The sequence below is a fragment of the Hemicordylus capensis genome, chromosome 6 (genome assembly GCF_027244095.1).
Source record: "Hemicordylus capensis ecotype Gifberg chromosome 6, rHemCap1.1.pri, whole genome shotgun sequence".
NCBI classification, from domain to species: Eukaryota; Metazoa; Chordata; class Lepidosauria; order Squamata; family Cordylidae; genus Hemicordylus; species Hemicordylus capensis.
This window is the reverse complement of record NC_069662.1, coordinates 85935444-85960510: the sequence shown is the minus strand read 5'-3', so window position 1 is coordinate 85960510 and position 25067 is coordinate 85935444. Positions and strand designations below refer to the sequence as shown.

Genomic DNA, 25067 nt, shown 5'->3' with positions numbered 1-25067 from the left:
TGTCGCAGAATGGGCCCGTAAGTGGAAATGTCGCCTATCCATTCTGAAATGAAACCTTATCAGAGGCTACAAAGATGGCTGAGGACAGCCTATCTGTAAATTACTTTTCACCCTGTGTTAACTCAACCCTAGTTCTGTCATATGGAAGCCTTTTCCATCCACTTGTTATAATCTAACTAGACCTTGCACCAAAACTACTTTTATTCTGTCCTAGTTTCAAATGCAAACACAGTGACAAATGCAAATAAATCCAAAGGATACTGGACAAACCAACGTACTGTATTTAGTAAGGGTATCAAACACTCCTACTTTATTTGGAAGTGGGGAGGGGGAGTAAAGGACTTGCATTCTGAAGTCTGTCTCCACCCATTGCATTCCTGGTGATTTTTCAATTGCAAACTCCAAGGCCCATTTCATTAATTCAGCACCCAAGTAGCGAGGCTTTTCTCTCACATCTTTCAGCCTCCTTTTAGAAAATTATCCCATGACGGAGGATTTATTCAGTCAAAGACCTCGGACTTTGAGAGGCAACAAAAGAATCAAGAGACTTTCTGGTCCACCTGCCTGGCGAATGATGAGGCAAGGAAAAGCCTCCCCTAGAGAAACCAATCAAACCATTGTGTGGCGCAGTCAGACCTTTTCAACTGTCAAGCCAGGAGAGCAGGAAAAGAGATGAAAGAACTCAGGATGAAGCTACCATTTACAGAACCATGTGGGAATGGTCTCCAAAGATTTAATAATTGGGATGGAACTCAACTTTCTGCAAGTAAAAGAAAGAAAAAGGGGAAGAGAGGAAAGAAAGGAAAAGAAAAGGAAAAGGTAAAGAGGAAAACAGCATGGCTCACGAGCTGAGAGAAAAACTTTTGTACACTCTTTCCTGCAAGGAGGAAAAAAGAGAGAGAAATTTTAGAATAGCTATTGTGGTTTTACAAATTTTAAATTATTGATCATCTTGGAAGGAGAATGTCAACACTGCTGAGTTGATCAATTAAATTTGCAACAACATTTTCATTCCAAGCAACTCTTTAAAACACACCCATAAACCCAGATCTACATATATGCATGCATAACATGATAGGATTAAAATTTCTTAAGCACAGAGATTATCATCAGAGAGATAATATTTGGGACTTGTGCTTAGAGACTATTACCCAAACACAAACGGAGTAAAGTTCTCAATACATAACAAACACAAAAGTACAACCTTGATAGTCTACAATGTTTCAAACAGAAGTAAGCGAATATCAACATAAGAATTGCATTATATAATAACATGCAATATAATATGTAATAATTGCAGTTTATAATTCCCTAATGTTGATGCAGTGTGACAGCAATCCTAATTATAGTTACTAAAAAGTAAGTGGTTGACATACCACACAAGGGCATGTCAAGTCAGTAATGTTGCATGCACGCTAATTGCGCTGATGCAAAATTTGTACAAATGATGTTATACATGAGTAAACCAATTATTTCATTGGCTTACTCTTATGTTTGCACAGCCTATGCACACGTTACTGGGCTGACGTACCCTTGCACGATACGTCAGCAAGCGTCACTGAACTCAACAAAACTATTTAATTCCAAGTAAACATTTCTAGGAGTTGGCTAACAATGGTTTCCTGATATTATATCGGTGCACACAGATGTGTGTAATTTGACTGGAGAGCCTGCAGAAAAGTACTCACGACAATAATTTAGATGTACAATCTTCTCCTGCGCGCTAAGTTCAGGGGAAACTGCTTAAGTGCATTTACAGCAGAAGCCTGCTGTGAACAGTGGCGATAAGCTGAAAACCTCCCTGCTTCTCCTCAAAGCACTTTTTAAGTGGCTGAGATTCAGACCAGTAGTGCTCCATGAAGACTGTGTGAAAGAGAGCTTTTCAGGCTGCACTGGGGCTGTGAACCCAAGCAGCAGCCGGGGGGGGGGGATTTGGATTATTTGCTCTAGCACCAAAAGTGCCCCTTATCACCCAAAAATATGTCCGGGGGGGGTCAAACAGCCCTCAGGGTTGGGTTATACAGGGCACTTGCGGAACCAGAGCAATTTTGAGGTTACACGGGGCATTTCCAGAGCCAGTGCAGATTGTCGTTTGCTCCCTCTTGCTGCATGCACAACCCCAGCCCACTAGGAAAGCTCTCCATCTCATGAGTGCATCTTGCTGGCATGCTACCAGTAGGCTGCTCAGGATCTCAGTCAGTGGTTTTAAAATAGATGCGGCTTTTATTTTTATTTATTAATTTATTTATGGGGGGGGTTACATTTAATTGAATAAATGTATGTGTGGCACTTTAGAAAGGCACAGACATTTCACCCACGCGTGGAGACATGAAGTGAATAAGCATTCAGTTTGCTGGCCCGTCCATCCGTCCGTCAAATGTGTCACAAAGATGGGGAAAGCCAGGATCAAGCTGAAGGGGAGTGAGGGGGTGGAATCAACAACAAACCCTAATTTGCATGTTATACACAACACTCACTTATAATGCTGGCTTAAAGGACGCAAAAGCATTAAAGAGAGTCATGTTCTGTAGACCCACAGCTTGCCTCTTTAGACTATGTGCCACACTCCTGTCCTATTCTGCTAACCCCTTACCCACAGAGAGCACAAACATCCCAACCCTCATGCTAGGTAGCGTAGTAGTTTCCTCACATTTCCTAACAGAAAATATGGCCACTGGCTCTGTCGACAAGGAAGGGGCCCCAACTCTGCTTAACATAACAGCCAGGCATTGTGCTTGCCACTTAGCATAATAATGGAACTGGCCCCATACCCTTCTTATTACCTTCTCTGTTCTGAACACACACCTAACTATGGACAAAGTTCAAATCTCTGTAAAGTTCTATATAGTGACACCACAAAGGAGAGGGGGGTACATGATAACATTACAAAGAAAGGCTTATTGAAAGAAGAAAAGTATTCACATGTCTGAGAAGGTGTCTTTTAAAACTTAGATCTGGTTCACACACTTACCAGCCAGGGATCCTGTATTAACTGAATCACTGGCCATTAAGGTCCACTTAGTTTACAGTATTGCTTTTTGCATTACTCTAAATTTGACTTCTGATTCTGATTTTTATAGTCTTTTATAGTGCTATAATTCCATAACTAGACCTATTTTATTTTATTTTATTTACCATATGCTAGCATTGTGTCACGCACCTCTAGGCTTGTAGTATGTCACTTTCCATGTTTTATGTTCTTATTGCTCTTATGCTGGTCTGAGACCAAAATAAAGGTGACTGATTGAATGAAGTGAATAATCAGGTATATGGATAAATATTTTAAGAGAGAGCAAATCACTCTTTTCCAGATTCAGAATTTCCCATTTGTAAAGCAGGCATCTCTCAGCCTAACCTATTTCAAGGGTTGTTTGAGGGAGGATCATGCACTTAGTTCCTTGGAAGAAGCGGGGTGATAAAATATAATTTCCACAATTCAGCAGAGAGATAAGAACTGTTAAGTCCAGTGAAATCATTGAGTTAAGGGCACTATAATGCTGTATTTACTAGATTGTGGGCAACAGTTTGCAATGCTCAATTTACATCTTTTGGTTTTAGAGGAAATTATGGAACAATTCTGTACATAGCACTGGATAGAAGATACAGAATACCTCTAATGCCTCTTTTACTAGAATGCAGATAATAAAAGTTGCATGCCAATTTGAGCATTAAGAAATTTAACAGGTATTTACCAATTAAATTGAGCAAGCCAGAACAATTAGAGCCATCCACTGTCAGAATTTTGCCCACAAAGGTTTGAAGACTTATGCTCCTGTGAGCAGTTTGCTACAAACCATCTTTATAGAAGAGGGAACACTTAATGCTAAAATATCATTGGCAATGTTGCTTCTAATTGACAACTCATTCCACTGACAATTATAGCATTGCCGTAATACTTGCTGTAACAGAGCTGTGTTATCTTGATGGTGCAGTGATAAGAGATCATTAAGAAATCCTCTTTTGGGATGGCTTCACCTGGAATCAGCATTGAATGGAAAGCAATCTCTTCTGTGCAGCATTACAAAGTCATTGGAATTTCAGCTGGTGACAGTAACCTTGCAAGAGAAAATCCAGATCTCACACTTCAAATGCAGTTCTGGAGTTTTGAAGCTTGATTTATGATTTTCAAGAAGAGTAAAATTATAAAGAACTGCCACAGCTTTTCCAGGGCCCTCTAACGTTCCCTTCAAAAGCAGCACAGCAATATTCTCCATAAGCCTGCTCTAGTCAATGTTCCTGAGGTCACACTACAGTTAGCACAGGCTGCCTGGGACGGGAGATTGTTTAAGCTACTCCTGTTCCAGTCCTGGACATATTCCCATATTTTAAAGTGATAATGCCTCTTAGTACTTCTTGTTCAAGGCCAGGGAGGAGGAGTCCAACCACTTTGGATACTTGCCAAATGAATGAGGAGTCATCTCCTTTTACACATGCTTTGGGCAATGTGGTTTCCACTGCCTCCATGGTTGTTCATTGTCCTCCTGGGACGGACATGGGAAAAACTGTGGAAGTGGCCAAAACCACAGCATCCCAGGCACAAGTAAAAGGGGCTTCAGCCTCCAAGTTCCATTCATAGTTGTAGCCATGCTTGGAGTATTGATTTTATTTTATGTTCTGATGCACAGAGCCTGAATTTTGCAGAGCAAATCATGCCCACTAGATTTGAAACACTGAGCACTCAAAGCCTGCTTGATGTTTCCCATAACCTCTAGCACTTCACTGAGTAAACCAGGGGGCTGTGTTTTACATTCAGTAAACAAAAACAGGTGCAGTATACTATGGTAGTTAACACCTGTCCCAGCAGGTAGAAGGGAGGGAGAAAGGAATGAAGGGAGTTCATCTGCCCTGAACCATCCTGCCCAGGAAGATCATGTGCGAGTGAGTGTGTGTGCCAGCTATTGCCTCTCTCTTTTTCCTGTGGCTGCCTCTATCTGGGAACAAGCCTGCTCCAGGACTTTGCTGGCTCAAGAGCAACAAGTCCCTAGAAGAGGCCAGACTGCTGACTCAGCAATTTCTGTCAGCTCTGCTGGATTTTGCATTATTCCCTGGGCTATAAAAATGACATGTTGCCCTGGGTGGTGGGCTCGCCGCTGGCAGGGTTGCCCCTTTGGAAGCCAATGCAGGAGATGTGAGGGCCAAGCTGCTTGTCTGCTAGGTCTGGTAGGGTTGCCAACATTTCATTGCCAGAAAGAGGGACACAAATTTGGCTGGGGGGGGGGTGGCTGACTGGGGGCCCAGCAGGAAACAGAGCTGTAACACAGAGCAACAGAGAGCAGTGGTAATCAAGAGCCTGAGTATCATTGACATATATGTAATTGAATCATATGTAATTGAATAGTGCCAGCATTGTGATTATTTAGAACATATTCAAGTTATACCACTTTTCAACCAAAAACTTCTCAAAGTAGGAAGCTGTCACCCCGCCACCAAAATGAGGGGCAAATGCTGTCCCTATAGGGGCCAACATTTCATCCCTGAATTGAGGGACGTCCCACGTAATGAAGGACAGTTGGCAACCTCTGTTTTAGTTGTTTGAATTATATGCCTGGGTGATGATGTAAATGTAGGGAGGGTCAGACATCACATGCCCCAAACAGAGTGATTACGGGTAGGGCAAGATATAACACTGGTGCTTGTTTGTTCCAGGAGAGTAAAAGAGTAAAAGAGTAATTCGACATCTTATTCTATAGCCTCTTCCAACTGTTTGCTTAATGGAAGGGTTCCTGGTTGTCTTACCAGCATGTCGTTTGACCTGCTGATAATGCTGTTTAATGTGAGACTGGTCCAAGATAAAATACCCAAGTGCTGCCATCTCTCCCAGCTCCCCTACCCAGGTTTCTACAATACAGGTGAAACTCGGAAAATTAGAATATTGTGCAAAAGTTCATTAATTTCAGTAATGCAAATTAAAAGGTGAAACTGATATATGAGACAGACGCATTACATGCAAAGCGAGATAAGTCAAGCCTTAATTTGTTATAATTGTGATGATCATGGCGTACAGCTCATGAAAACCCCAAATCCACAATCTCAGAAAATTAGAATATTTCATGGAACCAATAAGACAAGGATTGAAGAATAGAGCAATATCGGACCTCTGAAAAGTGTACAGTGTACTGTGCTTGATTGGCCAGCAAATTCGCCTGACCTGACCCCATAGAGAATCTATGGGGCATTGCCAAGAGAAGGATGAGAGACATGAGACCAAACAATGCAGAATTGCTGAAGGCCGCTAATGAAGCATCCTGGTCTTCCATAATATTTCATCAGTGCCACAGGCTGATAGCATCCATGCCACGCCGCATTGAGGCAGTAATTGCTGCAAAAGAGGCCCAAACGAAGTACTGAATACATACGGTATGCATGCTTATACTTTTCAGAGGTATGATCATCACAATTATAACAAATTAAGGCTTGACTTATCTCACTTTGCATGTAATGCGTCTGTCTCATATATCAGTTTCACCTTTTAATTTGCATTACTGAAATTAATGGACTTTTTCACGATATTCTAATTTTCCGTGTTTCACCTGTACAAACCAGGTACGCCCTTTCATCCACAATTAAATAGTAGGTGACAACAATTTAGTGCAGCATCAGCATAGGCTGAAGGGCTGGGGAGGGGGAAATTACTGAAAATTAAGACTCTGCCCCCTCTTTCTGACTCTCGCCCAACTGGGTACCAGTTTGTACTGGTATTGGGCACTAGGAACAGAGTGGGGCTTCTACTAGTGTACCACCCACCCTGTTGCCCAGCAGTCTCCTTGCATGAGCCCATGGACGTGGTCTCAGACTTGGACTTGAAGGCACCCAGGCTGATTTGGCTTGAGGTGTCACCAGGCGTGTAGCCACCACTGAGTACGGAGAGGTGGGGGTGGGGACACAAGCATCCCCCAGTCACTGCAGCTCCCCTGTCTTTGGAGCTGCTTGTGAGGGGAGTGGCTTCTGGGGCTTGCAAGCTTAAAAGCAAGGAGGCTTGCCTAGAAGCAAGTGGGAAGGTAACATGGGAAGCAGGGCCATTCCATCTGCCTTCCTGGGACTCAACATGCCTCAACATCCCCTCTGCCTCCTGTGGACATTCCAGCACAGACGGAGTGCATCCTGCTTGTCGGCTGCCAAGTTCCAGCTGGCTGGTTGCCAGCCTCCCAGACTGCTGAAGATTGCTGAAGTTCTACCACCTGCTGCCTGTCCTGGGAGCTGCTTGTGGGGGGAGTGGCTTCTGGGGCTTGCAATCTTAAAAGCAAAGAGGCTCGCAAAAGGCATAACCGTTGGCGTGGCCGTCAGGCTGCCTGTAGGTGGCTGCCGAAGCCGGCCACTAAAGGGGGCTGGCCTTTGGGGCCGGGCCTTTGGGGGTGGGACTGAGGGCTGGGGGACTGGGTTGGGCCAGGCCTGTTGCAGACATGTATTTTGACTCTCTTGAGTGGGATGGTGCTGAGGGTGTGCCTGGCAGTTCCAGGGCAGCTATTACTGTAGTGGTGGGGAATAGAAGAATTGGTGCTGGAAGAGCAGCTGGCCATTACAGAGGAAGGGAAATCAGTAATTTAGTAACTGTCTCCACTTCCAACTGCTCTGTCAACTCTTCGGCCTCGGGGAGCAGCTCCAACAACCCACAGAATCTGGCCTTGCTCCTCTGCAATGCCAGGTCAGTTAAGAATAAGACCGAAATTTTCCACAATTTGATCGGATGAGGGAGCTGACCTGGCATGTATAACCGAGACCTGATTGCGGGAGGCGAGTGGTCCAGTGTGGGCTCAGCTTCTCCCACCAGGTTATTCTGTCGTGGAGCAGGCCAGGGGAAGTGGGTGCGGGGGTGGAGTGGCTGTGGTCTATAAGAATATCATTTCCCTTACCAGGGCCCCTGTGAGACAGCTGACTTATAATGAGTGCATATTTTTGAGGCTGGGAACTAGGGATAGATTGGGGATTCTGTTGGTGTACCATCCACCCAGCTGACTCCCTAACTGAGCTGATGGAGCTGGTCGCGGAGTTGGTGTTGGAGTCTACTAGTCTTTTGGTGCTGGGGGACTTCAATATCCACTTTGGGGCTGGCTTGTCTGGTGTGGCTCAGGAGTTCATAGCAGCCATGACAACTATGGGCCTATCCCAATTAGTTTCTGAACTGACTCATGTTGCCGGCCATGCACTCGATTTGGTCTTTTGTTCAAATCAGGGGGGTGTCCCGTGGGTGGGAGATCCAGTGGTTTCCCCACTGTCATGGACAGACCACTACCTGGTTAAGGTTGGTCTCACAGCCACAATCCACTCCTGCAGGGGTGGTGGACCTATTAGGACGGTCCATCCAAAAAGGCTGCTGGACCCAGTAGGATTACAAAAGGCCTTGGAGGATTTTGACGTTGGTGTGGCCGGAGATTCTGTCAATGCCCTGGTGGGAACCTGGAACAGGGAACTCATCAGAGCAGTAGACATGATTTCTCCTAAGCGTTCCTTCCAACCTGCTTCAAAAATGGCCGCTTGGTATACTGAGGAGCTGCGGGGGCTGAAACGATTGGGTAGGCGTCTAGAGCGCAAGTGGAGGAGAACTCAGTTTTAATCTGACAGGATTCAGCATGTGACCCATTTGAAGACTTATGCGGTGGCAGTGCACGCAGCGAAAAAGAGATTCTGGGCTGCGTGCATTGCAGCTGCAGGTTCACGCTCAGCTGAGCTATCTCAGATTGTGAGGAATTTGGTTTCTGTTCCTTCTACTTCCAATCGGTCCCCGGAGTTGTTCTGCTGTGATGCCTTTAATGGGTTCTTTGCAAATAAGTTCTCCTGTATTCGGGCCAACTTGGACTCTCACTATTTCTGCAAGGTCTATGGAGAAGGTGTCCAGCAATCCCTCTTGCAGTATTAGATTGGATCAGTTTCAATCTGTGACTCCCGAGGATGTGGACAAGCTGCTTGGAGCAGTGCGGCCTACCACCTATTCTCTGGATCCTTGCCCGACTTGGCTGCTTCTATCTAGCAGGGAGATTGTTGGAGGTGGCCTAGTTAATATCATAAATGCATCGCTGAGGGAGGGTAGGGTGCCCCCTGTCTGAAGGAGGCAATGGTTAGACTACTCTTAAAGAAGCCATCCTTGGACCCCTTAGCGATGCCAATCAGGCCAATCTCCAATCTCCCTTGGTTGGGCAAGGTGATTGAGAGGGTGGTGGCTGACCAACTCCAGGCAGTTTTGGAGAAAACTGATTATCTAGACCCATTTCAAACTGGCTTTAGAGCTGGCTATGGCTTGAGACAGCCTTGGTCGGCCTGATGGATGACCTTTACCGGGGAATCGACAGAGGGAGTGTGACTCTGCTGGTTCTTCTGGATCTCTTGGAGGCGTTCAATACCATCGACCATGGTATCCTTCTGGATCACCTGGGGGAGTTAGGGATAGGGGGCACTGCCTTGCAGTGGTTCCATTCCTATCTCTTGGGTAGATTCCAGATGGTGGAGCTTGGTGACAGTTGCTCCTCAAAACGGGAGCTGTTATATGGAGTCTCTCAGGGCTCTATTCTGTCACCAATGCTTTTTAACATCTACATGAAACCGCTGGGTGAGGTCATCAGGAGGTTTAGTGCTGGGTGTTATCAGTATGCTGATTACACCCAAATCTACTTCTCCTTTTCATCTTCAGGAAATGACACTCATTCTCTAAATGCCTGCCTACAGGCAGTAATGGGCTGGATGAGAACAAATTGAAGCTGAATCCAAGCAAAATGTAGGTGCTCATTGTGGGGGCTCAGAATCTGAGGGGTGAGTTAGATCTTCCTGTGCTGGATGGGGTTACACTCCCCCACAAGGAGCAGGTACACAGCTTGAGAGTACTCCTGGACCCAGGCCTCACCCTGGTATCTCAGGTGGAGGCCATGGCCAGGAGTGCTTTCTATCAGTTTCGGCTGATTCAACAGCTGCACCCACTTTTTGAAGAGGATGACCTCAAAACAGTGGTGCATCAGCTGGTAACCTCCCGGCTTGACTATTGCAATGCGCTGTACGTGGGGCTGCCTTTGTACGTAGTTCAGAAACTTCAGTTAGTTCAGAATGCGGCAGCCAGATTGGTCTCTGGGGCAACCCAGAGAGACCTTATGATGCCTGTTTTGAAACAGTTACACTGGCTACCAATACGTTTCTGGGCAAAATACAAAGTGCTGGTTATTACCTTTAAAGCCCTGAACGGCTTGGGTCCGAGATATCTTAGAGAGTGCCTTCTTTTACATGATCCCCACCGCACGTTAAGGTCATCTGAGGAGGTCCGTCTCCAGTTACCACCAGTTCATTTGGTGGCGACTCAGAGGTGGGCCTTCTCTGTAGCTGCTCCTGGGCTGTGGAATGCACTCCCAGCAGAAATTCGTAGTCTTAATTCCTTACTGACCTTCAAGAGAGCCCTTAAAACCCGTCTGTTTGGCCTGGCCTTTCAGGGTTTTTAATTAGTTTTCATTGTTTTAAAGCTAACCTGGTTTTCAGGGTTTTAATTGTTCTGATAGTTTAATTGTTTTTTAAGATGTTTTTAAATTGATGTTCATATTTGTATTTCTGTTTTAATTGTTATTGGTTTTAATGATTTCTGTTTTTAATTGTAAAGCGCCCTGAGCCATTTCGGAAGGGTAGTATAAAAAAATCAAATAAATAAATAAATAAATAAAATTGCAACCCCCAGCAGCTCACTTCTACTTTGCCCCACACTTACAGGGGGCTGACAAAGATGCTTGTCCACCCCCACTTTCCCCATGCCAGGTGAACTGCCATTTTGGCTATTGCACCACACGTCATTGGAATTCTAGGCAGAGAAAGAACACAGCTGCCCTGAGCCCAATGGCATTATCCTAAAACGGGGAGGGCATGGATCAAGCTCATCCCATGGCTGCTGGTGAGCTCCCTACACCCTGCAGACAACACTAGTGTTCCCTCTAAGGCGTGTGCACACACTCACATATTTTTTTATGTCCGCTCAGTTAATTTTAGATCCCGCTCAGTTTGAATCAGGAAGGCCCCAATCTGAATGCATGTGTGCACAGACTGCTTTGATACTACCAGCCAGAACAAAACTCATTCCGCACACAGACAGAAAAAAAATAGAGAGAACAGTGGATGACATCCAACTGTATCTCTCTTTTTGATCAATTGCAGGTGAAGCAGTGACTGTCCCAAATCAGTGCTTGGGTGCCATAATGCACTGGATGAGGTTGAACAAAGTCTCAGTCCAGACAAGATGGATGTACTGCTTTCATCTTGTCCAGCTGAGAGATGTTCAGCCTGTTTTAGATGGAGTTATACTTCCTTTAAAGGGTCAGGTTTACAGTCTGGGGGTGCTCATTGAGACCACATTGTCACTAGAGGCTCAAGTGGCCTCTGTGACTCTGAGCACCTTTATAAGCTTTGGCTTATATGTCGGCTGCAATCTTAGCTGGATGGAGACAACTTGGCCCCAGTTACCCGGGCTCTGGTAACCTCCTGTTTAGATTACTGCAATACACTGTACATTGCATACTAAGGCCAGACCTAAACGTTATGATATATAGGCTCTTGCTTCTGAAGACAGCAGCCCCACAGTCTAATTCTCCACTAAACTTCTATAAAGCCTAGTACAGCTTAACTGTGTCCTGACATTACAGTGCTTTTCCCTCTACATTAATGGCTAGTGCTGGCAGGAAAACACTGAGGCCAGGGATCAGAAAGGTTGGATCGACATGGCTTAGGGAAAGGGGGCTAGACAGATAGCTGCTACTTTCAGCAGCCCCATGCACACAGTAATGGCTAGTTCTTTCAAAATTCAATGCACATCAGCAAGGTTGATAAAGAGCCTTGTAGTATCTTGAAGATTAATATTCTATAGCATGAGCTTTTCTAAGCAAGAGCTCATCTCATAAGGTGTTACAAATGCAGCACACGCTAGGTAATCTGATATTTAAGGGTAAAACAGGCCTTGTAACTATTAAAGTTGAAAAGTAAGCTTCTCCACACAAACTCAACAACATAAAAACAGATTCTGCATTTCCCATTTAAAAAAACCCCATTGGCCTTCAGGGAATTATCAAAGGACCAGACAGTATTTCTGGGGCACTCCTACCACTCAGTAGCTCTTGTTTCACATTATGGATGCTCACAGGAATCACTCCCTAGTAGGAGAAATTGGTAAAGCAAAACCAGGCCCTCACATCTGCTTTCAACTTACAATATGAGGTATCCCGCACAAACACCCCCATGTATACTGGTAACCAGCCCAATGGAAAAACAATGATAAGCAATATGTAAGACAAAGGAATCACAACTTCCTGAGCAGAGTTCTCTCCAAATGTTTTTCAATCTGTGTGCGGAATGAGTTTTGTTCTGGCAGTATCAAGGCAGTGTGTACGGACGTACATTCAGAGTGGGACCTTCCTGATTCAACCTGAGTGGGATCTAAACCTGACTGAGTGGACATAAAAAAGTGTCTGAGTACACAAATGCACACCTGCTCCTGAGCATTTATATCCTCTCAGAAATATACCCTTTATCCAAAAAGTATTTATTCACACTTGCCAACATGAATAATTGTTACAGACAGAGACTGAAAGACGTATCCAAATCCCTGGTTATTCAGAGCTACTTAGTCATTATGGTATTTCTGGCTTTTATCTGTTAAAGTATGCATTTCTTTCCAAGTCCTAAGTGGCAAAAGCACCCAATTTCCTTAATTTTGCTAGCTCAGATATTTGCCTGCCCAGTAATAGCCTAATTCCTGCATTTTGAAGGATGGGCAAGATTTTATACACCCCAATTACACATTGAAATACCTATACAAATGTATGCACATTTCCTCTCCCAAGAGAAACAGAAACAGAAATAAAGTGGAAATTAGGAGAAAGGGTCCACTGCACAATATTCCTATGTATGGATGCCCAAGTTGCATGTGACTTTCTGCACACAGTGGTGGGCATGTGTAACTCCGAGGCCTGCCCTATCACATGTGGGATGTTACAAGCAAGACAAATGTCTAAGCTGGCCCTAATAACTACAGAATGTTGTACTTGAAACCATTAAGCACCATATGCAATATCTAATAGTTAGCAACTTCCTTTGAACTCTGACTTTTCATCAGTAAATCCAATATCTTTTTTCCAACAAAGAGGTAACAAGAGTGAGACCTATCTTATGGTGCACCTAAAGGTAAGAAATGCAGAAGCCTTATGCAAAGAACAGGAAAAGTGATTTCTTTGAATTTTTTTTCTTTGCAGTCTTCAATCAGTCTTTTTTCTCTTCTAAAAAAAGGCCAAAAAGGACAAACGAACTTCCTCTTCTTTATTCATCTATCAGGTTTGGTTTCAAGTTACTTCATCATTAAGATAGCAATTTCTGCTTTCTATCACATTAAAGTGTGTTCTCAATAACTATCTGATTCTGATAAAAGTTAGTCAAAGGCCGTAACCTGCATATGTTTATAATTAGGTGTTTTTTTAAAATCCCTCCGCCTTCCTTTAAGGCAGAATAATAGGTTAATAAGGAATATCAGATTACACTAGAAAGAGTTCATAGGTCAAAAACTAGACAAAACATACTCAACTGAAAAGAAGTACTTGTCTGTCAAACTCCTGAAGAAGTCCTCTCATAATACAGAATTTGCAACAGTTGGGAGGGTGTATCTGGAGGGGGTATTCCCCAGCAGAACTGTGGGACACAGGTGCAAACTGTGCTAATCCAGCATTTATTAAGCTTTTTTAACACACAAGAACAAAGATTAGTAGTGAGAAAGTGAAGAGAGATTAAATGAAACTAAACTAAACAAAGAGGCATTTGTCTGGAATCACCAGGTTGATTCAGACAAAATTGCATGGAACCAAGTGTAAAGCCTGGTTCCACACATCCCCAACCTCAGAAGGGCTTGCTGCCCTTTCCATTGCCCACACGAGCCTCTCGATTCAAGTTAAAAGGAAACCAAGATCAGTCGTAACATCCAGACCAACATCTTGGTTTATTTCAACCAACTTGCTTGAATAAACCTAGGTATGAACCTAAGGTCTGAAGTGGTTACATGTCTACATTTACTGCAAGAGAACTGGCTAGAATAGCCCAAGTTCAGTAAGTTCAAGCATCAACTTATCTCGGTTTCTTTCTAATCTAAATCACAAATAGAACCACTGGGAGTCTTATATAGGCAGAGAAAGGAGGAAAAGCACCCTGAAAGGTCAGGGATGTTGCGCAGAACCAGGCTTTAAACCATGGTTTCACCTGACATCTAAACCAGCACAGTGTACCACATAGAGACGTGTCATCAGAAGTTTTAAGACTTCTTAAGCCCAGGATACAACAAGGAGAGCATCATAAATCAACATAAAATAGCAAAAACCTAAACAAGTAGTCTGATATACCTGGATTAAATTTAACTGGTGTAAAAATAATAAAATTGTACTAATTACCCCACAATGTGCAACACCACATGTACACTTTGCAAGGAGTTGCCACTATCCCCATCTCTAGCTTCCAAAGGTATGCGAACGTTGTAAAATGAGGATCATCTCTAAGAAACCATTGAGCCTTTTGCCTCAATACGCACAAAAACATGAACAAAAACATACAATGATAATAATTAGCAGGGGCAGGCAAAGGGCTGGTGGAGGAATCTATAACACCTGGGGAAGCTTATTCCTGTCCTTCCTTTTCCTCTTTAAAAGCTCTGCAGCTGAGTTAGGCCATGAGTTGATGGGTGAGAGCCAAAGGGTTCCTACCCTCTGGCTCTTACCCTGTGGCTTAAAATCCTGGCTTGTAGGAAGCTGCAAGAAACAGTGACTCTTAAGAAGTAGCAGCAGGCCTTATCAGCCAGAGTCATCAATCCCCTGTTCCATTTTTGGGGTGCACTCTCTACCACACTGTCTCCCTGTGCAAACTGTCTGAGGTAGTCTCGGAAGTGAGGACCCCAAGGTTCTGGTTCTTGGGGGACTTTAATGTCCACACTAAAATTGTCTTGTCTGATTCAGTTCAATTTTATGACAACCATGGACTTGTATCAGTTTATCTTTGGTCGCACACATACTGCGGAGAATATGTTCAATTTGCTCTTTTTGGTCATAACTGAATGGTGGACTGAGAGTTGACCTCATACACTTCTTCAGGGTGATGGTCCAGTTAGGATGGTCCACACCTGGAGGTGTATAGATCTTAATGGATTCCTGATGGCCCTGGGGGTTTTTCCTGCTGAGAGAGCAAACAATCCTGTCAACGCCCAAGTCTCTCATTGGAATGAGGCACTGGACCAGACAATGGGAACAGCTGCGTCCAAAACACTCTCTCTCAACCCTCCAGGCATACATGAGAACTACAGACAATGAAACAGGCTGGTAGATAGCTTGAGCATCACTGTCATAAAATCCTAAGCAAACATAGGCTATGGCCCATATTAGAGGAGGCTACTCTATGGAGGTGTAGCAAACAAATAAGATTTCTTTTGGTGTCACCACTGCATTTGCTAAATATAATTCAGTGGAACTGTTTCAAGCAGTTTGGGGGCTCCTAAATTAGGGAACCAGGGTCCATCAGACTAAGCCTTCTCCAACCCACTATGACCATCTTGCAGATAAAACCACTCACATTTATGTCGACTTGAAAACTAAGCTTTTCACAGAGCCAGGACTGAATGCTCCCAATGTGCCATCTAGTACTATTGTAATTGACAGGATACAGACTGTGTTGACCGAAGAGGTAGATGCTTGAAAGTCTGACACCTACTACATACCCTTACTATGCATTCCATGGGAATCTCCAACAAGATCTCTCTTTAGATCCTCCTGGACATTATTCTAGCTTGAAATGTTTCAGTTAAAAATAACAAAACACAAGCCAATATACAGATGTGAGCAAGAACCACCACCTGAAAATGTTTATTCAAATTTCAGTGAGGAAGCGTTAATGTCTTGCTGTTATCCAGTGGGGCAATTAAACATGTGTGTGTCTGAGAGAGAGAGAGAGAGAGAGAGAGAGAGAGAGAGAGAGAGAGAGAGAGAGAATTCAGTCGAACTTCTAACCAATGCCAGTATTGACCTTTTTATACAAGTTTCCAGCCTGGAGCAGATTTTAATGGCTAAGCAGATGAAATTAAGATTTTATAATGGAAATACTGGCTGCTTCTGAACACTCATAGTGCTATTTTAACCCTAGAGCTTAGTTTGTGGTTAGCGAAGTGCGATGCCAATAGTCTATGAGGGGATAGCATTTAGCATAAATGGATTTGGGGGAAACAAGAACTCAAGGGTATTAATAGATTTATGGGTATAAAAAAAATGGGTGCACTCAACATCCTCACTAAATCCTATGCATACTGACTGAAATCTAAAAGTTGCATAGTCTCCCAAAGTTTTGGAGAGTTTTGCTTTCATCAATTAACCCCAAATACTGTATTTTTGAACATTTAAAAAGCAGTTTGGGAAACTGTTGCAGGTGCTGTTGGTATTAGGATTCAAGCTCATCGTAGACCCCGAACCAATGAGTAGAAGGGTGTCAGATGGGAATTCAGTTCCGAGTTTCAAGCTCTTAACAACAGTAGGCCAGAATAGATCGGATACTACACCCTGTCATCCAGAAGCGCTTCCAGGTCAGGTCAGAATGGACCAGTGGTTTGAGCAAGAAAGGAAAATCTCCTGCTACTTTCCCCTGGACTGCCAGATGCTAAGTTCAACTCTTGGAAAGAAACAATCATCAGGGCACAAATGCACACTTGTCAAAAGTATTAAGAACATAAAATTGCATCAATTCAATATTCTTTCTCCAACAGTAGATAGCCAGGTGCTTCAAGAAGCTCACAAGGATGCCATGATAGAGATTGCTCTCCTCTGTTCAGCACCAGTATCTTGCAGTCAGGTATAGTGCCTCTGAACATGGAGATTCCATTCAGCTTTAATGTGATATGTAATAACCATTATACACCTATCATTCATGAATTTGCTTAATCCATTTTTAAGGCTAAGCTAGTGGCCCACTTCCCTTCAAATGGCACTTTTTTAAAAAGAGAGAGAGAGAAAGAGAGTTCTTTTTTTCAGCATGCTTAGTAGCCCTGTGTAAAATCCACAGGAAATGTTAACCTAGTTCACTATCAAGAAAAAAATGTCTACTGTGAAAATGTCCATATACATTCCTTGGACAGTTGTCACTCAAGTAACGGGCTACCTTGCAAACTTTTCTAATGAATGTGCTGTTCAGGGGGGGGGGGAAAGAAGACTACTGTTTGGGGTTTTTAAAGACAGGTTTATGAGGTGATGCAGGTATGAGTGGAAGATGCATGTAGGGAATTATTTGGCAAACACACCAAGTAGTTTAGCACCTTCAGAACAATCTTACCTTGTTTCTTTGTTTACTTAAAACCTATCAAACAGAAATCATAAACATTTTGTGTGACCTGGCCTTTCAGCAAATACTTGCAATATGTTTCTGGGTTTGTTTAAAAAGTAAGACCTTTTAAGTCTGTATGCTGTATATTCTGCAGCTGGCATAGATCATTTAATACTATGTCAATAACTATGCAGATAAAAAGAATGCAATTTAAATTGTGCACACATTTCATTTTGTATTTATAAAAACTCAGCCACATTGCACCAATATTATCTGAAGAAAAATGTGAAAACTTGAATGAAAATATCAATCTTTAGAAACACCCAAAATTATTGGGATCATTCTATTTTTCAGTACAGTTCATTAGATTGGCATCCAGATGCAGCAATCCTCTTCCCTGTGTGATAGGTAACAGCTGCTTCATGCACATAATACCAAAGCAATTACACTATATCCTGCTCTGGCTTCGAAGCACAAAAGTCCTCATATCATACCAGTGCTAGTGGCAAAGGAATCCAGTGCAGACAGATAGAGCAAATCCACATATGAAACTGTGAGATGTTTCACGGGCACAATAGCAACACATTGAAGACACACGGCGACATACTTTTTTAATACCAGTATGAATTTGCATCTGCATCAGGGTGCCACACACACACACACACACTCCTCTAGATGAAATAAATAGTACATTACTGTTTTAAAACCATACCTTTAAATTACTTTAATTAGGATTTTTTGTTGATGAACCAATTACATTTATATAAATTTGCATAAAATACAAACCACAATATTAGTGCCTTTTTTGCAATGTGGAAGGAAGTGTAAGACAATTTTCAAATAAAAGCTTGCTTGCTTTTAGAGGGAAGGCTTATATTTAATATTTTCTTTTGCACTCTATATTATTACAGTATTACAGCAGAAATAAAACTGCCTAAAAAATAAACAAACTGATGAGTCCATAATGTGCAGTCACACTGATTAAAGTTGTCTCTCTGATCAACTAAAGCTTTAGTTGGTTAATCTACAGATTAAGTTATTAAAACTTCTAGCCCTATTTATTATCTATGAAAAACAAACGGACATATCTCAGTCAAAGCCGAAACACTTTCAGGTTCTGTTGATTTCAATGGAGGAAGATTAAGTACATGCTTTGCCATATGTTTATTTTGGGGCCAAGTGCTGCCATTATAAAGTCCATATAAATGGGATTACATGAAATTAAGACTAAAATGCCATCATTACACTTTCCCCCCTCCCACAGAACTGGGAAATTCCCAGATGTCTGTTCATCCAGTCTGACGACAGCAGATGGGAATTGTCTCACCATATAAAAGCATGTACATCTCATGGCTACTGGCTAGTAGTTTGGAGGAGAAGGAAAACTGAGTTGTTTTGCCTGCCTCAAAATGTGATCCGACTTCTAGGAATTTGAAATTTTTTTCCAGCCATATTTGTTTACAAATATTATAAGGAAAAGGTAACATTAAAGTTAATCAGGTCGAAACTGGGCTGAGTTCCAAAACTTGCACAATATTTCTACTTTGCTGCAGGGAAAATAATATTTTGTGTGCTAATTCAAAGAATATTTCCAACACTTTTATATTAATAATGATTTACTCGTATAAATCATCTTTCCTCCAAGTATCTGGGGCTACTATACAGTACATGCATTAATTAATTCAAATTCACATCTCCCCAAAGGTAATGAATATCCCTGTTAACCACATTCATGATTATTGCACAGGTGTCTGACATAACTGGGGTTCAGCGCGCCACCAGGACTTTTACATATGCCTTTAGGTATGCTGCTATATAAGTGTTTTGGCCAATATATGCAAGTTAGTATTCCTGAGGGAAAATCATACACAGCAATCCCAAATGCTTAATTTGTGTAAATCAAACTAGATATATTGCCCAAGACCCAAAGAGCTGCTTAAACTCATGCAAGAGGCTTGGACAAGTCTTTCTTCTATTAGCAGCCGACATACAACCACATCAACCATGCCATATTGCAACCTGCTTTTGAAACAGAGTGGAGTTTTAAGACAGCTTGCCGTGTAGCACAGGTTCATGCAACTAATTTACATTTCTTAGGATCATAACTAGACTTTAATCAACTGATAAGTTGAGCTAATTTTGTTTATTGTAGTCAAAGCGAATGAAAAGACTCCATCTAGAAAGAATCCATTCTGACATGTATGTTCCTTTCTCATATTATTAAGAGCTGCTTCACGTGTCACAGAGGCACCTAGTCCCTGCACTGCCACAGCATATCTGACCACATCTTCTCTTTGGCATTTGAAAGGCCCCTGCATGCAAACACATGGGAGCCACATGCCTGAAACTGGGCAGGCTGATCTAGGGAGAGGCTTGACAGCTAACAGCATCTCCAATGTGATAAACACCAGCTGTCTCTGTATGTGGGCGCATTCCTAAAACATATTCATTACATGAAATGGAAAAGATAAAAGCATCCTGTAATGACTTACCTTAACAAAAAACACCATGTGAATTCACTCTTGCTTAACTAAATGTCTATCAAATCGTTTTGTTTCCGTCTGCATAAAAAATGGCAGTTACCCTTGTTAATCAACTCCACATAAACGATACTGTAGCCTACTACAGATTCATCTGTGTGGAGCTGATTAACAAGGGTATTAACTGGACTCTTAGCCAATACACAACGTTCATGTTAACTCATTGTATGCTACTACAACACTGAGTTAACATGAATATGGTGTAATGGCTAAGAGTCCAGGGTTCAAATTTAACTTCAACAATCAACTCAATAGATGGCAGACAAGCCATTATTCTCTTGATTCTGCCCTTCCTCCCATCTGTGATATGCGGATAATAATACTGACCTACAGGGCTCTGTGGTTGCCAGGAGTTGACACTGACTCGAAGGCACACTTTACGTTACAGCTCAGGACTCAGAACAATTAAACAGCGCTAATCATATTGAGAATTAATAGGCCATGTACAGCCTTCTAGTGGCCACTGTCATGAAAATCTGAAAAGGCAAGTCTTTAATAGATCTGCCCAACTTTAAGATTAGAAGTTAACACCCAGACATAGAAAATGTGAGGAGCACAACGGACTGCTCACATATGGGAAGCAAATCAAGTTAATAAGGTCAACTAAAAACATGGGTTTGGTATCCAGTTAGGTATCCTTTTGGTATCCAAAAGGCTCCCACACTGTTGACTATGGAAGGAGGAAGAGTCTGTAAGTTTGTGGAGTTCCTCCTGTAAATGGCCACCCACTGCCTAGATAGGGCACTGGATTGCAATGAATTAGAAAGTGGATCTAATTCATTCAAATGAAATTCAATTAAGTATTCTAAGACTATTTACTTACCAATGTTTCCTTCCATTAGAAACATCCGTAAGTAATCCATTCCTTCAATGATTTCTCAAGTGAGCTCTGACCCACAAAAGTTGGTATCTAGGGCCAGTCCAAACAATAGGCAGATCTAGGCAATTGCCTAGGGCACCAGACCTTGGGGGCTGCAAATGTGGGAGCGTGAGCTGGGGCATGAGGTGGTGATAAGGAAGCAGATTATATCTTTATAGATGCATAAAAAGTCCCACTACTTCTATGCTATCTGCATCCCCATGGAGTTCACCCCCGTCACACACTCTACCTACCCCCACTGCTCAGCTGGCCAGGGTGCATGCACGGTGACCATTTGAGAGGCCAGTCCAGTAAAAATCTTTGCCAGATTGATCCCTCAAATGGCCACAGCACATGCGCACTAGCTAACTGAGCAGCAGTGGCGGACTCTGCGCAGAGCTTGGCATCAGCTCAGGGCAAGAGTGGTAAGACATCTTCTGGATGTATAAAGGTAGAAGCTGCTTTCTTACTGCCCCTGTCGCCAAGTAGGACTGGCACATGCACACACACCACTTCTGGTTAAAATTATATTAATTATATTCTGTATAGTACAGAATATAATTTTAACAGAATGTGGGGGGGAGGGAAGAGCACCAAAGTCGTACGTCATGTAGGGTGCCAAAAACCCTAGGGCCGGCCCTACTTATACCACATTAGATGATTATCTTTTATTTTATAATAAAATATAATAGATGCATAGTCTTTGCCACACAAATCATAAGACTCTTTTTTACACATGGTAAAGCAAAATTGCTAGGTAAAGATTATATGAAAGGAATTGGATTTTAGCCACATTTTGGACTACCAAACAATTCTCAATGCATCCCCAGGACTTTAATTCAGCAGACTCAGCTCCATATACACAAGCACAGCGCTTCAACCTGTGATGGTCATTGCTGGACACAAAGCTGTCAGGAACAGTATGAGCCCTTCAATACACACCAATACTTTCTGCTCATTTGCAAGGGAAGGAACTTGCCTTTTATGGAGACACACCAACTAGCAATATGAAAAGCTGCCATGTGGCAGCTTCCCAGTTTTCCTTCAGTGCTGCTGCAATATTTTCCCATAAACTGTATCAGCTACATATTTTTCTGTTTCCCCCACTCTTTTTAAAATCTTATACAAACCTCAGAGTCTCTTTGTACTTGCAATTAAGGTTAAGCAAAGTGGTGTGTGAATCAGCAAAAAAGTTGTACTAATGCATGCCATATTCCAAATGACAGGAGAGACTCAGTTTAGCCTGTCTGAATTTAAACAAACACAGGCAGGAACCCTCAGGAAAGGCCTAGGAAGGGAAGAAAGGAGAAGACATCCCCCCCCCCACACACACACACAATTTTTGGAGGAGGTGGGGGGAATCAATACATTTCATTTCTACAACTATACTTTGCAATACATCAGGCAAAACTAATAGATTCAGATTCTTTGGCCATTTTGTAGAGCAAAGGTAGCTCAATGACTACAAAAGAAATTTTAAACAGTGACCTTTGACTTTCTAAATAAAACCAGAAAGCGGAGGAAAGAGGTGAAAGCTTCAACAATGTGCATATCTAATTACCAAACAAGCAAAGGAATACTGGATGGAGTGCATTTCTGAAACTACTTATTCACATTTCTAATATGAGCATAGTGTGTGTGTGTGTGTTTTGGTAAGTTAACTGTTTTGTCTTGAGTGATTAAAGAAATCCAAGATGAGTAGATTTGGAAGAAGAGATGTTGAGAGAGAGAGAGAGAGAGAGAGAGAACACGAACCCTGCCATTAATTTTTGACAAGGACATTTTTGTACTAACCAATTATCTAACTAGGGTAAGCAATTTTCATGGCAAAATAATGCAAAATAGTTTGAGTACTTTCCAGGCTAATCATGATGATTTTCCAAAATGCTACACCAGGAATTTCCCATAATAAACATCATCACTATTTACAACTCAAATTAGATAATTTGGAAGAAAAAGACAAGCTTTGATGCCAAAACAGGGCTCACTGTTCCACACCACACGCACACACACTCCTTCCCACTTCCCTCTTCTCCCCTCACCACGTTGCTTGCTTGAGCCTTTATTCAGAACAAATGCCAAATCCAGGTGCAAAAGCTCAATTCACATGGAATGCGGCACACATTAAATTACTGCAGGTTTGGCTGCTAGTAAATCGCTGCTGTTACTTACCATTGGATGTTGTGCTGGAGGCAACAGCTTTCTCACTGACATCTGTTCGAGTAGAACATTTCACTATAGGATTCTCAACTTTTTTCTTCTCACCCGGGGCAGAGCTATGGGACTGGGCTTCCATGATGACTTCTCATTACTTCCGTTCTCTTCGTACCGATACCTGAGCAAAATAGGAGCACCATCAGACACTGTCAGACTTCAAAATGTAGAAAGACACACCCAAACACACTGCCGCACTTCTCACACAAACAAGAGTGTGCTGCTTATCACCATTAGCAAGCGACAGGCCATCATCCAAAGCTGATCGAATGAACTTTATATCCCCACCCTGCCTCCAACAGCTCGGGTCAGCATATCTCAAAGTTATCCTTTTATCCTCCCAACAATTATGTGAGGTAGATTAAGCTGAAATTGGGTGTGACTGCCACATCATCAAGCAACCTTAGTTTATTTTACTGATTCAGTTACTCAGTTTATGCATTACTTTGTGTTTTGGACCCAACACACAAGAGTGGCTGGAAAGGGACTAAAGCCCAGGTCCCAAAGCCAACACTATCTACTACGCCATAGTGGCTCACTCTCTTTTTGTTTTAAGTTCCAACACAGATTTAATGTGTTACACAGAATCAAGTTTTACTTGAATATTCTTCCAAGTGGTATGAAAAGAACACAACCTTTTTCAGGAAGCCTGCCCCGCTGCCCCAAAGCAAACTGTGGATAATCTCTAAGGGATTTGGCAAAAAGCCAACTCTTCCTCCCTCTCATTCCAGTTTGGAACTATATAGTAGAAACTGAACTGATCATTCATTTGACTGTAAATCCAAATATTTAAACTTCGACATTTACATCAGTCCAGCTACACCACAGTGAATTATATCTTCAAGATCGATCATGTAAACAGTTCATTTTGTTTGTTTTAGAAATATAACTCTAAAAAGGGGTTTTGGAGTACCACACCCATGAAAAACCAGAGAAAAAGAGAAAGAAAGTGTGGGCTAGTCACAGTAGGATTGCTTTCTCGAAAACAACCACCCTAAAATGGAAATTCCTGCAGGAAGCATGTATTGTTATCCTGCTTTCACCATCTACTTTGGGGTCATTTGCTGCTACTCACAATTCATTTATTTTATCTCTCTTAGATTGCTTCACCTTTCTGGAGCTCTGGCATCCACACAATATAAAAACCTACAGGTTTCTAAGAAGGGTAGAATTTTCTGAGCAACAATATATTGACTGCAAGATAGTAGCCAACGACAATTCAGGAAATAACTCACATATTTCTGTTGTATAATACAATACATGATAGTCTATTCAAGTAAATTTTTGTATTCCTATCTATTAGGCTTAGAACTACTAATATACAGGAACTAATATCAGAATCGGTTGCAGACATTTTTGGAATCTTAAGGGAAAAGGGCGGGGATTTGACAACCTGTCCCATCCCTGACGCTACCATAACAGGAGGCAGTGTTTCCAAAAACTGGCAAATAGCAATGCTGTTGGTTTTACTCTAAAGATTTTCTCTCATACACAATCAAGGCTGGCTCACCTTGGTTGACTCACTGGCCCTTCTGTGCCTTACACATATTTCCATCACTTTTTACTTTGAGAAATATGGAAGGCTCTAGTTATTAAACTGTTTTTGTGCCCTTGTCTCCTTTAAAATGCACTGTAAGTGGCAGGTTGGAGCACTTCCTAGCCAGCTAACCTGCCCTGACAAAAAAAAAAATGTTGCCTGTTAGTAGAACCTTTCATCATTTGCACTGGGGCCTTCCTGCTAGTAGGATCTACTTGCAGGAATGCACACCAGCAAGCCTCCCAGAGCAAAAAGGCCTACCACCTGAAAGGTGATCTTTATTGGGAATACAACCACTAGCTTAACAGGGCTCCAGGAACTGGGTTTGATGAAGCAATGCATCACATACAATATCAGGATGAAGCGAAGCACTAAAGAAGTTAATTGGAATGTGGTAAGAAAATTAACCAACTTTTCCTGGGACATCCCAAGGACAAAAACCTGATATTAATGAACACATATTAATGAACTAGGCAGCAAGGGAGATTACCCACCCCCAGGGCTGCACTGGTTTCATAGATTGAAAGGAACCTTCCCTGCTTGCTGACTCAGATAATGAGCCAGGTCTCACAATCGGGGAGACCCGGTTTCTGCAGCAGAGCAGGGAGAGCGGGCTAAGCCTCCTCTCCCCACC

General features: G+C 42.5%; 1 protein-coding gene across 3 annotated transcripts in view; it reads right to left on the bottom strand.

The window, feature by feature from the left end:
- Positions 1-25067, bottom strand: part of GLI3 (GLI family zinc finger 3) — a 376435-nt gene that overhangs the window by 327650 nt on the left and 23718 nt on the right. For all 3 annotated transcript variants that reach the window (XM_053264771.1, XM_053264773.1, XM_053264772.1), the window contains exon 2: positions 22855-23017. In XM_053264771.1, coding sequence (XP_053120746.1) covers positions 22855-22978 — 124 coding nt within the window. In that variant the 5' untranslated portion in view covers positions 22979-23017. The remainder of the gene's footprint in view (positions 1-22854; positions 23018-25067) is intronic.